The sequence below is a fragment of the Coregonus lavaretus genome (assembly GCF_964263955.1).
Source record: "Coregonus lavaretus genome assembly, chromosome: 17".
In the NCBI taxonomy this organism is placed as follows: Eukaryota; Metazoa; Chordata; class Actinopteri; order Salmoniformes; family Salmonidae; genus Coregonus; species Coregonus lavaretus.
The window spans coordinates 38897626-38914934 of NC_140004.1; the positions used below are offsets into that span (position 1 = coordinate 38897626).

The following is a 17309-nucleotide window of genomic DNA, read 5'->3' on the forward strand; positions in this document are numbered from 1 at the left end:
TTCACAGCAGGAAAATAATCCTGCAGCAACAGGATATGTGAATTATTATGTGGATTATAATTACTGGACATTTTTTTGTAGGGGTTGATACATTTTACATTAGGGTAAATCAAGTCTGACATTTTAAACTGGAAATTACAAACTTTAGAATACTTTTAAAAACTTGAATACACTACCAGTTTGCTTTTCCTGCAGAGAAGGAACGTTCTCTGTGACAACAGAGTGATCAAATGAAGGGCTTTATTCAATGTGCATCGCGGAAGTTTAGCTTTACAGCGTGATTGAAAAACCAAAGGCAATGTTAGTGGAGACTGCATTCACAGTAAATGCTGCATATGTCAGCTCAATCGGAAATTACCTTTACATTTTTATCAAGCAATCTGTAACGCTTCAGCGATACAGATTGAATGGAGCCCTAAAATGGCATATCTGTTTACTGCAAGTGTCGTACTTCAATAACAGGTCAAATTCAAAAAGTATTGCCACACATGGCAAGTGTCGTACATGGAAACATTGTTTTTGACACAAAGTTAAAGATCATATTGTGTCCTACACACAATTCATTAATTCATCAATTCAGCTTTATGGAAGAAACGAAATGTTGACATTGTTTCAAATGGTCTCTCTCTCCCGAAAACCTCTGACAAACCAAAAGGTTGGACTCCATTTACCAAACAAAAGGAAAAGCAGTTGCAATACATTTAAAATATATGTTTTGACTATTGGTTTCATTACATTGCAATTACAATTTATCTTTGTATTACAAAATAAAATTATAAAATGGGGTAGCCTTTTCAACAAAAGAGAGAACTGTATTGGATATTGGAAATGGCAGTAATAGATTGGTGGGAGACACAAGTGGTAAAGGATTGTGGTTAATGGTGTATTTGTTGCCGCAGTAACACTTTACGTGAAGTGTTGTCCATGACACATCCATAACAGTGTCATAAGATCATCGTAAAGTGTCTCAACACATTCCAAAACATGTCATACTATGCTCTTTCTGTTATGTGGCATTGTTATGATAAATGTCAATATCTTGACTATGTCATAATGCAAATAAATATATTGGTCATGACATGCAAATACTGTATGTCATTCCAGTTGACAAAGCTTTTATGAAATGTTTGTCATTTTTTGACATGTCTTATGACACTTTAATTATGATGTGCTTTAGGACACTTCTATGGATGTGCCATGAACAACACTTCAACTAAAGCGTTACCGTTCCTGCCTTCAACCCAGGAGGGCAGGCCCCTTAGCTGGTTACCAGGCAACAGAGCCCAAAGAACCGCCTCTTCCTCTGTCGGACCAGTAGGTAGGGAGTCAGGTTCAGCAAGCTGCTGTCATCTGGGTACGTACAAACACAGATAAGCCCATTACAAGTTCAAACTCATCTCAAAGTCATTTTAACTGTGTATCTACCTCACATAAGATCCAAGCATAGAAACCATTTGAGCGCTCCAGTGGAGGCCCTACCTTGGTTCTTCAGTGGTAAAGGCATCGTCTCCCTGAGTTTGCTGAGAAGGTTCTTCATCTCTCTCATGTCCCTATGAAATCATATTCACATTTGTAAAAAAAAAATCACATAGTGTTCATGTGTGTTTTGCTAATGCGCCCAGAATTATGTTAATAACACACGCGCACAGACACACGCGTGCGCACACACACACACACACAAACACACACACACACACACACAGTGGGCCCACCTCTCAGTATTGTCTATGTCTGTGGCGACCAGCCAGCAGAGCTGATGACAGTCCATGGGGGAGGAGGTGTCTTCTAGAATGGGGATGTCTGAGCTCTCATCCACCTTACTGTCAATCCTGGGAGGCCCACAGCAATCCTTCCCTGGAACACACACGTACGTACGTACACACACACACACACACACACACACACACACACACACACACACACACACACACACACACACACACACACACACTATTAATAATACTAATGTAATAGTAATTACATGTTTTACACAGTAAACTGTGAATTGTAGCTCAAAATAGCTCAGTTAGGATTATTTTGGATCCCATCAGGCTACATGTCTCTGGCTATAAGAGTGATATATAGGCTCTATGTCAGGTTATAATATTGCTATGTCATTTTATGTCAAGCATTCCCTACCTTTCCTGTGGAGCTGCAGGGATCCCAGCAGACAGACAGACTTGAGCATCTCTGTGATGTACATCTCCAGACAGCACTGCAGCTGGATGAAGAGCCTGCAGATCTCTGGGTGGATCTCTCCATCCTCAGGCCTGTGGGGCCAACACAAAAATGCCAGTCAAAGCAAAGATGACATAATACTCTACTGTCTGCTTGCACAGAACCTTGCTTTACATCCACAATGTTCCTTTACCACAAGGATGTACATAAAAGTCCTACACAATTTTTAAAAACGATACACCATAATCCAAACAAGTCACCACACCAACACAACAATACATTACACATTTCACATCAACAATGCACATATGCCCTATCAATTTTGAGCGGTAAATACATTTTAAAGATTTGAATAAGGTGACAGTAAAACAACAACAACAGCAGCGTCTTGGAAGCCATGTTGAGTTCCTAAGGTTCAGCCAAAAAGTCAGACCTGAGGGAACAGAGAGAGTATTTCCACCTCTTCACATCAGTCCATTTTGTACATGAAGATTCAAAATCGGGAAATGTGGGGACATGGTTCTTTTTCTTGGAAGGCTTATGTTCCACATAGGAATTAAGTAAGTAAGTAAGTAATGTAAGTAATGTGGGGACAGACAGAGAACATAATAAACAAATGACTTTGCACATTCTTGGAACACAAGTTTAGTATGTGCTTTTAGCTTTAGCACTTATTTAATTATTTTTAGGCTTTAAAGGCCCATCGCTGTCAAAATTATGTTGTTCCTGTATTTTGTATCATATTGTACAACAGCTGATGAAAATAACACTGTAAAAGTGTGGAAAATGTTGATCACTCTTATTTCCTGATAGTTGCTGGTTAAAAATACAATCTACTCAGGACCTTCTAATCAGCAGGTTTTGCATGGGTGAAGATTTGGCTTACCTGATGACATCTCCAGGCGGTATTAATTGTAATAGACCAATAACAAAGAGAGTTCCAAACCTCTCTGCCAATATTCTCTCATCCATTAGGCCCCTCCCCCACTTTGGTATCCTTCCCCACCGCACTCAGACCACTCCCAGATAGTCCTAGCAAACTCTTGGTTCAGAATTTTTTTTTGCCTAAAAAGCTATTTTTGTTTATTTTTGACAATTGTAATCAAATCAAATCAAATCAAATTTTATTGGTCACATGCGCCGAATACAACAGGTGCAGACATTACAGTGAAATGCTTACTTACAGCCTTTAACCAACAGTGCATTTATTTTTAACAAAGAAAGTAAAAATAAAACAAAAAACAAAAAAAGTGTTGAGAAAAAAAGAGCAGAAGTAAAATAAAATAACAGTAGGGAGGCTATATATACAGGGGGGTACCGGTGCAGAGTCAATGTGCGGGAGCACCGGCTAGTTGAGGTAGTTGAAGTAATATGTACATGTGGGTAGAGTTAAAGTGACTATGCATAAATAATTAACAGAGTAGCAGCAGCGTAAAAAGGATGGGGTGGGGGGGCAGTGCAAATAGTCCGGGTAGCCATGATTAGCTGTTCAGGAGTCTTATGGCTTGGGGGTAGAAGCTGTTGAGAAGTCTTTTGGACTTAGACTTGGCACTCCGGTACCGCTTGCCGTGCGGTAGCAGAGAGAACAGTCTATGACTAGGGTGGCTGGAGTCTTTGACAATTTTGAGGGCCTTCCTCTGACACTGCCTGGTATAGAGGTCCTGGATGGCAGGAAGCTTGGCCCCATTGATGTACCCTCTGTAGTGCCTTGCGGTCGGAGGCCAAGCAGTTGCCATACCAGGCGGTGATGCAACCAGTCAGGATGCTCTCGATGGTGCAGCTGTAGAATTTTTTGAGGATCTGAGGACCCATGCCAAATCTTTTCAGTCTCCTGAGGGGGAATAGGCTTTGTCGTGTCCTCTTCACGACTGTCTTGGTGTGTTTGGACCATGATAGTTCGTTGGTGATGTGGACACCAAGGAACTTGAAGCTCTCAACCTGTTCCACTACAGCCCCGTCGATGAGAATGGGGGCGTGCTCAGTCCTCTTTTTTTTCCTGTAGTCCACAATCATCTCCTTTGTCTTGGTCACGTTGAGGGAGAGGTTGTTGTCCTGGCACCACACGGCCAGGTCTCTGACCTCCTCCCTATAGGCTGTATCATCGTTGTCGGTGATCAGGCCTACCACTGTTGTGTCGTCGGCAAACTTAATGATGGTGTTGGAGTCGTGCCTGGCCATGCAGTCATGGGTGAACAGAGAGTACAGGAGGGGACTGAGCACGCACCCCTGAGGGGCCCCCGTGTTGAGGATCAGTGTGGCAGATGTGTTGTTAACTACCCTTACCACCTGGGGGCGGCCCGTCAGGAAGTCCAGGATCCAGTTGCAGAGGGAGGTGTTTAGTCCCAGGATCCTTAGCTTAGTGATGAGCTTAGAGGGCACTATGGTGTTGAATGCTGAGCTGTAGTCAATGAATAGCATTCTCACGTAGGTGTTCCTCTTGTCCAGGTGGGAAAGGGCAGTGTGGAGTGCAATAGAGATTGCATCATCTGTGGATCTGTTGGGGCGGTATGCAAATTGGAGTGGGTCTAGGGTTTCTGGGATAATGCTGTTGATGTGAGCCATGACCAGCCTTTCAAAGCACTTCATGGCTACAGACGTCAGTGCTACGGGTCGGTAGTCATTTAGGCAGGTTATCTTAGAGTCCTTGGGCACGGGGATTATGGTGGTCTGCTTGAAACATGTTGGTATTACAGACTCAGTCAGGGACATTGAAAATGTCAGTGAAGACACTTGCCAGTTGGTCAGCACATGCACGGAGTACACGTCCTGGTAATCCGTCTGGCCCTGCGGCCTTGTGAATGTTGACCTGCTTAAAAGTCTTACTCACATCGGCTATGGAGAGCGTGATCAGATAGTCATCCGGAACAGCTGGTGCTCTCATGCATGCTTCAGTGTTGCTTGCCTCGAAGCGAGCATAGAAGTGGTTTAGCTCGTCTGGTAGGCTTGTGTCACTGGGCATCTCGCGGCTGTGCTTCCCTTTGTAGTCTGTAATAGTTTTCAAGCCCTGCCACATCCGACGAGCGTCAGAGCCAGTGTAGTACGATTCAATCTTAGTCCTGTATTGACTCTTTGCCTGTTTGATGGTTCGTCGGAGGGCATAGCGGGATTTCTTATAAGCGTCCGGGTTAGAGTCCCGTTCCTTGAAAGCGGCAGCTCTACCCTTTAGCTCAGTGCGGATGTTTCCTGTAATTCATGGCTTCTGGTTGGGGTATGTACGTACGTAATGGAAAACGATTACAGTAAGGTACTGAATTGTTACACAGAAATGATTTGATATTGAGATAAAAACGGCTGCATTGGACCTTTAAGTATTTTTCACATGAGACTTTTCCAATCAAACTGACTTTTTGTTCCAAAAGCCTTCTATTCCTCTCTGTTACTAGCATGGTCCCAGATCTGTTTGTGCCATCATTCCACTCCTTACCACTCCTTAGCATGAAAAGGAGTGGCAAGGAGTAGCATGATGGCACAAACAAACTGGTACCCAGACTAATCTGTAACTGCTGAGATAATGTTTTTGTGTGTTAATTGGATTTTTCATGCACTTAATGCTTCTTACATTTCTCACAAAAAGCAACATTGCTCTCTCTCAATCAGCATTGTGTTTCCTGTCAGAGTGCTGCTAGCTGGCAAAAGTACTAATCTGATTTCCTCTGGCACATTGGAGAGGTCCGGCATCACTCAGACAGACAGACAGACAATGGTAAGACTAGGGTTGTAGTTTGGGATCCAGTTTACTACAGCTGGAAAATAATCCTGCAGCAACAGGAAATTTGAATTATTATGTGGATTATAATTAATGGAAAAATATTGCTGGGGTTGATACAGTACATTTTTCGTATGGGAAAATGAAGTCTGAAATTTCAAAGTTGAAATTACAAACTTCAGAAGCCTTTTTAAACCATTTTTTTTTTTTTTACATTTCCTGCATTGCAGGAAAGTTCCACTGCGACAGGGTGATCAAAATCAAATTAAGATCCTACATCTGTAGGAAGACTAGATACTTTCCACAGAGATCTATGTATAAGAGAAGTAGGAACTATATAATTGGTACTGAAAAGATCTGAAAAGCTGGTCAACAACCTGTAATGGTAACAAGTCATGTTGTTTCAGCAGGCGTACAAAGAAAAATGAAAGCTAAATCCTCCAAAGAGGTAATACTGCCTTCTCTGAAAAAATATCCTTGGTCTGGCATGGCCCCAAGATCCACAGACCAACTTCCATTAGTGTCTGAATCAACTCCAAGCTCAGTGGAACTCTTCTGCAATAATGTAGCCAACTGTCCAACTCCCAAGCAGCAGGATTAAGTATAGCAGGTCAATATCACACTCAGACTAGGATAGCCCACTAAACTGTAGAAGTGCATGATCTCAAATGCTCTCACCAGTCTCTCTCTCTCTTTTTCTCTCTCTCTCTCTCTCTCTCTCTCTCTCTCTCTCTCTCTCTCTCTCTCTCTCTCTCCCCTTCCTCTCTCTCTCTCGCTCTCTCTCTCTCCCCTCCCTCTCTCTCTCTCTCTCTCTCTCTCTATCTCTCTCTCCCCTCCCTCTCTCTATCTCCCTCTCTCTCTCTCTCTCCCTCTCTCTCTCTCTCTCTCTCTCTCCCCTCTCTCTCTCTACCCTCTCTCTCTCTCTCTTTCTCTCTCTCTCTCTCTCACTCTCTCTCTCCCCTCTCTCTCTCTCTCTCTCTCTCGCTCTCTCTCTCTCTCTCACTCTCTCTCCTCTGTAGCCTATCAAGTCACTTTATCTCTTTTATTTCCTTCATCCTTCATAAGAAGACAGTAAAAGACATGCAAATTACAACCCTGTACAGACCAAAAGACCAAAAGATCAAAGCTCACACAGGCCACTCTAGACTGAAAGCAGAGGCTGAAACCTAAGTTACATTTCCAAGCAGAGGTCTTTGTAGAAGCCTTTGGCCCATGTCTGTGAAACAGCCCCAATGCTGTCTTTCAGCACCAAGGACAGTGACCACTACTTACCCTGAAATGACTGACAGGCTCTGGTGTGCAGCTCTCGCCATCTCGCAGCCTTTAGTTCGCGTCTTGTGCATCTCGGCCCGTAACGACGGGCAGTCGACGGAGATCTCGCCAATGGAGATGACCAGTTCACGATACAGCGCCACAAGCGTGTTAAAATCCTGCACAATCTGAGGAATTAAAATGAAATAAACATGATTTAAGATGATTTGGACCTCAAATATTGTTTCCTCTGTCGCGAGCCCCAGCAAGACCTTGCAATGTTCTTCCATATAGTTTAACTAATGCGGGCTATTGCAAACATATGTGGCTTTCTCATCGGGAATTGTTAGAATTTCACAAGCAGACACATTTGGAATATTGGCCTACTTGCGACAGCAGTTGCCAGAACAACATATTTACTTGTAGGTTATCAGATAAATTGTCATCCTATATTCACAGGTAGGCTGTCAATTTAGCAGCTTTAGGTTTTTACATTGGTGACAGTGAATATTTCGGCACTGCAAGTTCAAGAACTAGGCTACCCTAGCAATTCAGCACCATCCTGCTAAGGACAGCAACCACCTTTGAGTCGATCGTTTCTCTACACTAGAGCTTGAATAAATTGACTGCCATTTCCAAAAAAGCATTGATCCCTGGACAGGGGTATTAGGCTATTCTAACCTCCACGATACAAAAGATAGGCTAATCAATATTGATGCCTAAAAACAATACGATATGCCTAGGATATGAAATGACAACTATAACGTCTATTTAAAACGAATCAATTGCTCATTGACGACAACCCCGTATGCTAAGTTCGGCTATGTGCATTGAATTAGAGCATTGGATCCTTTAGATGGGACAACGCTTTTCTGTTCTACCAGAGCTCGAGACTCAGACGCGTTCTGCTGTTCTTCCCGTGCTGAGACTCAGTGACGTTTACTGATGTATGTGAGGGGAGAGAATATATTATGGACGTTTCTGCCAGCACCTGTCAAATCAGTGGCCGTCTACGTCCATCAAACAGAGCCCGTTAGAGAACTCTGTAATATGGGCGATACTGGAGATCATCCCAAATCACCGTCAGCCAGGCTTTCAACACTTAATGATCCAAAATGTAATTCTTACTATCGCAATCAGTGACAAACAACGGGTAAAAAACATGAGCAGGTCAATTTGTCTTCTCTTCAACAACAGCAGCGCAAATGGAAATCATTTTCCCTAGGGATTTGCAGTTTGTTGGTGTTTAAACAGCCAACATCAGTGCAAATTGATGAAATTAGTTAAAGAAAGAAGTAAAGAAAGGGTGAATGAATACACGACTAGCTGCATCATTTCCTGCAGAGGAAATACGCACTGTGGGCTACATGTCACAACTTCCATACCCACCATTCTGCAGTCAGCCACGGCACGCTGGGCTTTGCGGGTGCTCTCCGTGCTCTCCCTCCTCTCCGGGTCTCGGTAGGGAGCCTTGCCGATCTGGAAGATGTTCCCGGCGGATCTGGGGCGGTTCTTGCGCCCATTCGGTGCAGAACTCATGCATACACATCCACTAATAAAACAGCTCTAATACAGAACGTTGTTTATCTATAACCCCTTAAACTCCACCACCACCTATTCGCCGATATCCTGTTCTATCCTTCGTTTGTCGTGTCGAAACCTCTCCAGTAGGCTGTATCCTAAAACGGATAGGATAGATAGGTTATCTGTGATGTATTAGTGCTCTCTCTCTCTCTCTCTCTCTCTCTCTCTCTCTCTCTCTCTCTCTCTCTCTCTCTCTCTCTCTCTCTCTCTCTCTCTCTCTCTCTCTCTCTCTCTCTCTCTCTCTCTCTACTGTCTGAGAAGAATCATATATTTTTGCAGGCAGCACTCAGAGCGCAGAAGTACCGGATGAGCGCTCGCGACTCTCTCCGCATTGCCTCGACTGCAAAGCGGGCGCGAGTCACCTTCAGTCCAGCAGTCCAACTGATGGTATACGGTAACGGTAGCCTATACACACACGCGACCCGGGGTCCAGCTAGCTGAGGCGTCCTTCCTCGCGCACCGCAGCCGTGATGGTCCGTAGAAAGCAGTCACTGGCATTCACAAAATGCAACCATTTCTTATATACATTGTGCGTATCCATTAAACACTGAGAATACGGCTTGAGGAGGGTCTTCGGCAATGTAGCTATGCAAACATTCCCTTTTGGAAACGCAAACGTTGCCAAACGTCAAAATAAAAAAAGCTATGTCACTTGAGGCAATGACAACACTTGTCTCATCACTAGGCCTACTAGAAACAGAGAGGAAAGCAATTCCTGGTTGCCGAGATGCTGAATTTGTTCCCAAGGTCTTTTTCTTCGAGTGCCTCCACCCGAGTGTATCTAACCTTGCCTTGGTGAGGCAGGAGACAAGCAGTTGCTACAGGCCTGACGTGGCTGGCAACACTGCACACTCATAGGACATGAATACTAATAGGACCCAGCAAACCAGAGGCTCGGGTGAAATTCTCATTAAATGCACTAACATGGGAAATGGTTACACTATGAAACAATTAATTATATTTGCAAAAAGTCGTCAAAGGTATTAGATAAAATTGCAGTGTCCACAGTGCTGCAATACCGCGTGGACCTGGAGCTGTCCAGGTGCTGAAATCCCACACGCAGTAGCCAAAACCTTTGCTATTTTGTGATATTGGATTACCTAGGCCTGCTGTAGCCCTTTCCTGCAGTCAATGACCAAAAGCGCCCTCTTTGGCCTCATGAGTGGAATGTTATTAATCAATCAATCAATCACATTTATTTATAAAGCCCTTTTTACATCAGCAGATGTCACAAAGTGCTATACAGAAACCCAGCCTAAAACCCCAAACAGCAGCAATGCAGATGTAGAAGCACTGTGGCTAGGAAAAACTCCCTAGAACGGCAGTAACCTAGGAAGAAACCTAGAGAGGAACCAGGCTCTGGGGCGTGGCCAGTCCTCTTCTGGCTGTGCCAGGTGGAGATTATAAGAGTACATGGCCATTTAAGGCCAGATTGTTCTTCAAGGTGTTCAAACGTTCATAGATGACCAGCAGGGTCAAATAATAATCACAGTGGTTGTAGAGGGTGCAACATGTCAGTACATCAGGAGTAAATGTCAGTTGGCTTTTCATAGCCGAGCATTCAGAGGTCGAGACAGCAGGTGCGGTAGAGAGAGACATTATATTTAATAATTTCATAACTAATAAAGAATTAAAAAAATTACTTCGAAATCCGGTGTTTCTATGTCAAACAGTTTTGTTATATTTCAGTCTTCTGTGATGTATATCAAGTGTAATATTGGGATGCAAACTCAAAATTGAACACATTTCAACTTTATTAAAGCCCTTAACCATGTATGTGAGGTGTATACTTTTGTTTCAAAGTAGATTTGTTTAAGACTACCAAGAATTACTCTGTGTGACCCTGATTTAGCCCGCTGCAGTAATTAACCAAACGGTAGAAATGCCTTAGGTTAGTTGTTCATTGCGTTCGTGTTCTCCTCTTCAGGGTGCGAGACCGTTTATCTCCAAGGAGATATGTTCGAGTTCGCTTTACTGTGTCATCTGCGCAAAAAGGCAAAAGACAGCAAGTTCTGCAACAATCAGTAGCCTAATAAAACATGGATGAATATCTCTCAAGTTTGGAAACAAATGTGACTTGTAACAATCCAGAAGTAGTTCTCACTATTTTACACTTCAATGATGTGTACGAAATAGAAGCAAGACCAGAAGAACCCGTTGGCGGTGCTGCAAGGTAAAGGTTAGCTAATCCTAGTTGGCTAACGTTAGTTAGCGAGTCTCGAAAGGAAATGTAGGCTTAACATTAACTTTAACGTCAGTTGCCTTGTTGAAACTTCACTTTGTCTAGCTTTGGGCAATCTAACTAGCCTTTGTATAGGATACATCACAATTTCACAAAACGCAATGTCGCTATGGTTTTCTCCCCCCAGGTTTGCCACTGCTCTAAAAGTATTCCAGTCGCTGAATCCTTTGGTAGGTTTTCAGTGGTGACTGTTTGAGCCCTTCTTTGCTAAGGACAGTCACCAAGGGAAAGCATATGATGGATGTTCTAAATAAATTAGGAGTCCAATGTGTGGTGTATCGTAAGTACGTCTCTCCAACCATGCATTACTATTTCATTGTATACACACAAATAATCCAGAGAACATCCATTTATCCAAGTGCAATACACATAGGGAACTCTCTCTTTCTCTTTCTCTTTCTCTCTCTCTCTATCTTTCTCTCACACACAGGCACACACACACACACACACACACACACACACACACAGAAATTCCTCGAAACTAAATGTTGTTTCATTGTCTTCTAAGGCAATCATGAGTTTGACTTTGGCTTGGACCTCTTGGAAGAGCAGACAACAAATATGACCTTCCCATGGTTCCTCAGCAATGTGTACTACAGGTCAGTTTCACCGTGCAATACTATATGACGGTGGATTAACACAGTTCAGAGCACTATACTTCTACATTTTCAATAAATCTTCTGTTGTACCGAAATGACTATTTGTTCACAGGAAAATGAGAAGCAACAGTACTTTTGTTCTATGTTGTTTTGTTTCTAGTGTATTATTTCAATGTGAACAAATAAAAAATAAAATTGTTCACTCAAAGGTTCACCCATGAAACGCTGGGCCATGGCATGGTCAGCAGCATCCTGGAGTGGAACGGCCTGAAGATCGGTGTCATGGGCCTGGAAGAGGAGGATTGGCTGGATACCCTGGGCACTGTGGACAAGAATAACATCCACTACATAGACTATGTGGAGACAGCTGATCGCATGTCTGCTGAGCTGAGGGACAAAGGGGCTGACCTGGTCATCGCACTCACACACGAGGTGACAAAATGAGATCAGGTTAGCATCGGAGTCCGTAGGTTCAGGGTTCTGGAGGTCAATGGGATTCTGATCGTAAAGAGCGGCTCAGAGTTCAGGTACCTGTCAAAGATTGATGTTGTGAAGGACCAAAATAAAATAAAATAAAATAAAATAAAATTATATTGGCCACATGCGCCGAATACCACAAGTGCAGACATTACAGTGAAATGCTTACTTACAGCCCTTAACCAACAGTGCATTTATTTTTAATAAAAAAGTAAAATAAAACAACAACAAAAAAGTGTTGAGAAAAAAAGAGCAGAAGTAAAATAAAATAACAGTAGGGAGGCTATATATACAGGGGGGTACCGGTGCAGAGTCTAGAGTCAGAGGCTAGTTGAGGTAGTTGTAGTAATATGTACATGTGGGTATAGTTAAAGTGACTATGCATAAATAATTAACAGAGCAGCAGCAGCGTAAAATGATGGGGTGGGGGGGGGCAGTGCAAATAGTCCGGGTAGCCATGATTAGCTGTTCAGGAGTCTTATGGCTTGGGGGTAGAAGCTGTTGAGAAGTCTTTTGGACCTAGACTTGGCACTCCGGTACCGCTTGCCGTGCGGTAGCAGAGAGAACAGTCTATGACTAGGGTGGCTGGAGTCTTTGACAATTTTGAGGGCCTTCCTCTGACACCGCCTGGTATAGAGGTCCTGGATGGCAGGAAGCTTGGCCCCAGTGATGTACTGGGCTGTACGCACTACCCTCTGTAGTGCCTTGCGGTCGGAGGCCAAGCAGTTGCCATACCAGGCGGTGATGCAACCAGTCAGGATGCTCTCGATGGTGCAGCTGTATAATTTTTTGAGGATCTGAGGACCCGTGCCAAATCTTTTCAGTCTCCTGAGGAGGAATAGGCTTTGTCGTGCCCTCTTCACGACTGTCTTGGTGTGTTTGGACCATGATAGTTCGTTGGTGATGTGGACACCAAGGAACTTGACGCTCTCAACCTGTTCCACTACAGCCCCGTCGATGAGAATGGGGGCGTGCTCAGTCCTCTTTTTTTTCCTGTAGTCCACAATCATCTCATTTGTCTTGGTAACGTTGAGGGAGAGGTTGTTATCCTGGCACCACACAGCCAGGTCTCTGACCTCCTCCCTATAGGCTGTCTCATCGTTGTCGGTGATCAGGCCTACCACTGTTGTGTCGTCGGCAAACTTAATGATGGTGTTGGAGTCACCCATGACTGGCCATGCAGTCATGGGTGAACAGGGAGTACAGGAGGGGACTGAGCACGCACCCCTGAGGGGCCCCCGTGTTGAGGATCAGTGTGGCAGATGTGTTGTTACTTACCCTTACCACCTGGGGGCGGCCCGTCAGGAAGTCCAGGATCCAGTTGCAGAGGGAGGTGTTTAGTCCCAGGATCCTTAGCTTAGTGATGAGCTTTGAGGGCACTATGGTGTTGAATGCTGAGCTGTACTAAATGAATAGCATTCTTACGTAGGTGTTCCTCTTTTCCAGGTGGGAAAGGGCAGTGTGGAGTGCAATAGAGATTGCATCATCTGTGGATCTGTTGGGGCGGTATGCAAATAAGAGTGGGTCTAGGGTTTCTGGGATAATGGTGTTGATGTGAGCCATGACCAGCCTTTCAAAGCACTTCATGGCTACAGACGTCAGTGCTACGGGTCGGTAGTCATTTAGGCAGGTTATCTTAGTGTCCTTGGGCACGGGGACTATGGTGGTCTGCTTGAAACATGTTGGTATTACAGACTCAGTCAGGGACATGTTGAAAATGTCAGTGAAGACACTTGCCAGTTGGTCAGCACATGCTCGGAGTACACGTCCTGGTAATCCGTCTGGACCTGCTTAAAAGTCTTACTCACATCGGCAACAGAGAGCGTGATCACTGGTGCTCTCATGCATGCTTCAGTGTTGCTTGCCTCGAAGCGAGCATAGACGTGGTTTAGCTCGTCTGTTAGGCTTGTGTAACTGGGAAGCTTGCGGCTGTGCTTCCCTTTGTAGTCTGTAATAGTTTTCAAGCCCTGCCACATCCGACGAGCGTCAGAGCCAGTGTAGTACGATTCAATCTTAGTCCTGTATTGACTCTTTGCCTGTTTGATGGTTCGTCGGAGGGCATAGCGGGATTTCTTATAAGCGTCCGGGTTAGAGTCCCACTCCTTGAAAGCGGCAGCTCTACCCTTTAGCTCAGTGCGGATGTTTCCTGTAATCCATGGCTTCTGGTTGGGGTATGTACAGTGGGGAAAAAAAGTATTTAGTCAGCCACCAATTGTGCAAGTTCTCCCACTTAAAAAGATGAGAGAGGCCTGTAATTTTCATCATAGGTACACGTCAACTATGACAGACAAAATGAATTGTAGGATTTTTTATGAATTTATTTGCAAATTATGGTGGAAAATAAGTATTTGGTCAATAAAAAATGTTTCTCAATACTTTGTTATATACCCTTTGTTGGCAATGACACAGGTCAACCGTTTTCTGTAAGTCTTCACAATGTTTTCACACACTGTTGCTGGTATTTTTTGGCCATTCCTCCATGCAGATCTCCTCTAGAGCAGTGATGTTTTGGGGCTGTCTCTTGGCAACACGGACTTTCAACTCCCTCCAAAGATTTTCTATGGGGTTGAGATCTGGAGACTGGCTAGGCCACTCCAGGACCTTGAAATGCTTCTTACGAAGCCACTCCTTCGTTGCCCGGGCGGTGTGTTTGGGATCATTGTCATGCTGAAAGACCCAGCCACGTTTCATGTTCAATGCCCTTGCTGATGGAAGGAGGTTTTCACTAAAAATCTCACGATACATGGCCCCATTCATTCTTTCCTTTACACGGATCAGTCGTCCTGGTCCCTTTGCAGAAAAACAGCCCCAAAGCATGATGTTTCCACCCCCATGCTTCACAGTAGGTATGGTGTTCTTTGGATGCAACTCAGCATTCTTTGTCCTCCAAACATGACGAGTTGAGTTTTTACCAAAAAGTTATATTTTGGTTTCATCTGACCATATGACATTCTCCCAATCCTCTTCTGGATCATCCAAATGCACTCTAGCAAACTTCAGACGGGCCTGGACATGTACTGGCTTAAGCAGGGGGACACGTCTGGCACTGCAGGATTTGAGTCCCTGGCGGCGTAGTGTGTTACTGATGGTAGGCTTTGTTACTTTGGTCCCAGCTCTCTGCAGGTCATTCACTAGGTCCCCCCGTGTGGTTCTGGGATATTTGCTCACCGTTCTTGTGATCATTTTGACCCCACGGGGTGAGATCTTGCGTGGAGCCCCAGATCGAGGGAGATTATCAGTGGTCTTGTATGTCTTCCATTTCCTAATAATTGCTCCCACAGTTGATTTATTCAAACCAAGCTGCTTACCTATTGCAGATTCAGTCTTCCCAGCCTTGTGCAGGTCTACAATTTTGTTTCTGGTGTCCTTTGACAGCTCTTTGGTCTTGGCCATAGTGGAGTTTGGAGTGTGACTGTTTGAGGTTGTGGACAGGTGTCTTTTATACTGATAACAAGTTCAAACAGGTGCCATTAATACAGGTAACGAGTGGAGGACAGAGGAGCCTCTTAAAGAAGAAGTTACAGGTCTGTGAGAGCCAGAAATCTTGCTTGTTTGTAGGTGACCAAATACTTATTTTCCACCATAATTTGCAAATAAATTCATAAAAAATCCTACAATGTGATTTTCTGGAGAAATACATTCTCAATTAGTCTGTCATAGTTGACATGCACCTATGATGAATATTACAGGCCTCTCTCATATTTTTAAGTGGGAGAACTTGCACAATTGGTGGCTGACTAAATACTTTTTTTCCCCACTGTACGTACGGTCACTATGGGGACGACATCATCGATGCACTTATTGATGAAGCCAGTGACTGATGTGGTGTACTCCTCAATGCTATCTGAAGAATCCCGGAACATGTTCCAGTCTGTGCTAGCAAAACAGGCCTGTAGCTTAGCATCTGCGTCATCTGACCACTTTTTTATTAACCGAGTCACTGGTGCTTCCTGCTTTAGTTTTTGCTTATAAGCAGGAATCAGGAGGATAGAGTTATGGTCAGATTTGCCAAATGGAGGGCAAGGGAGAGCTTTGTATGCGTCTCTGTGTGTGGAGTAAAGGTGGTCTAGAGTTTTTTTTTTCCTCTGGTTGCACATTTAACATGATGGTAGAAATGAGGTAGAACGGATTTAAGTTTCCCTGCATTAAAGTCCCCGGCCACTAGGAGCTGCCTCTGGATGAGCGTTTTCCTGTTGACTTATGGCCTTATACAGCTCATTCAGTGCAATCTTAATGCCAGCATTGGTTTGTGGTGGTAAATAGACAGCTATGAAAAATATAGATGAAAACTCTCTTGGTAAATAGTGTGGTCTACAGCTTATCATAAGATACTCTACCTCAGTCGAGCAAAACCTCGAGACTTCCTTAGTATTTGATTTTGTGCACCAGCTGTTGTTTACAAATATACACAGACCGCCACCCCTTGTCTTACCGGAGTCAGCCGTTCTATCCTGCCGATGTAGCGTATAGCCCGCTAGCTGTATGTTATCCATGTCGTCGTTCAGCGACGACTCGGTGAAACATAAGATCTTACAGTTTTTAATGTCCCGTTGGTAGGATAACCGTAATCTTAGGTCATCCAATTTATTTTCCAATGATTGAAGATTGGCTAATAGGATTGATGGGAGCGGCAGTTTACTTGCTCGCCGTCAGATCCTTACAAGGCACCCCGACCTACGTCCACGATATCTCTGTCTCTTCCTCATGCGAATGACAGTGATTTGGGCCTTGTCGGGTGTCTGTAGGATATTCTTCGCGGCCGCCTCATTGAAGAAAAATTATTTGTCCAATACGAGGTGAGTAATCGCTGTCCTGATATCCAGAAGCTCTTTTTGGTTATAAGAGACGATGGCAGAAACATTATGTACAAAATAAATTACAAATAACGCGGAAAAACACACATAATAGTACAATTGGTTAGAGGGCTGTAAAACGGCAGCCATCTTCTCCGGCGCCAATGTCAATGTCAATGTCGCCAGGATGGGATGTTCAAGTACACCTGTGAAAAGAAAGCTACAATGAGAGACCTTGAGGAAGATGCGGAAATCAAACAGATTATGAAAGGATACGCTGATAATATGCAGGTGAGTATCAGTCGTTGCAGCTTGATTAGCTTACAGTAGTCTAGTGTGTGTCTGTGTTATTAGCCAGCCCAGATGCCACTAAGATGATGTTTTACGAATTTATGCCACTCTGTCTCAGCATATGCTTGGAGAGGTCCTGTGCCACACAGGCGTGACCCTGGATGGACGCTGCTCCACCGTGAGACGAG

General features: G+C 44.1%; 1 protein-coding gene across 1 annotated transcript; it reads right to left on the bottom strand.

Annotated features, from left to right (window-relative positions):
- Positions 1-1258: 1258 nt before the first annotated feature.
- LOC311144297 (regulator of G-protein signaling 7-binding protein A-like) lies at positions 1259-8674 on the bottom strand (the record flags this gene model as incomplete). The annotated part of the gene is made up of 6 exons (XM_084180325.1): positions 1259-1350; positions 1480-1550; positions 1713-1854; positions 2140-2270; positions 7157-7323; positions 8525-8674. The coding sequence occupies 6 exons, from the start codon at positions 8672-8674 to the stop codon at positions 1259-1261; spliced, it is 753 nt and encodes a 250-aa protein (XP_084036451.1).
- Between the last annotated feature and the right edge of the window lie 8635 nt (positions 8675-17309).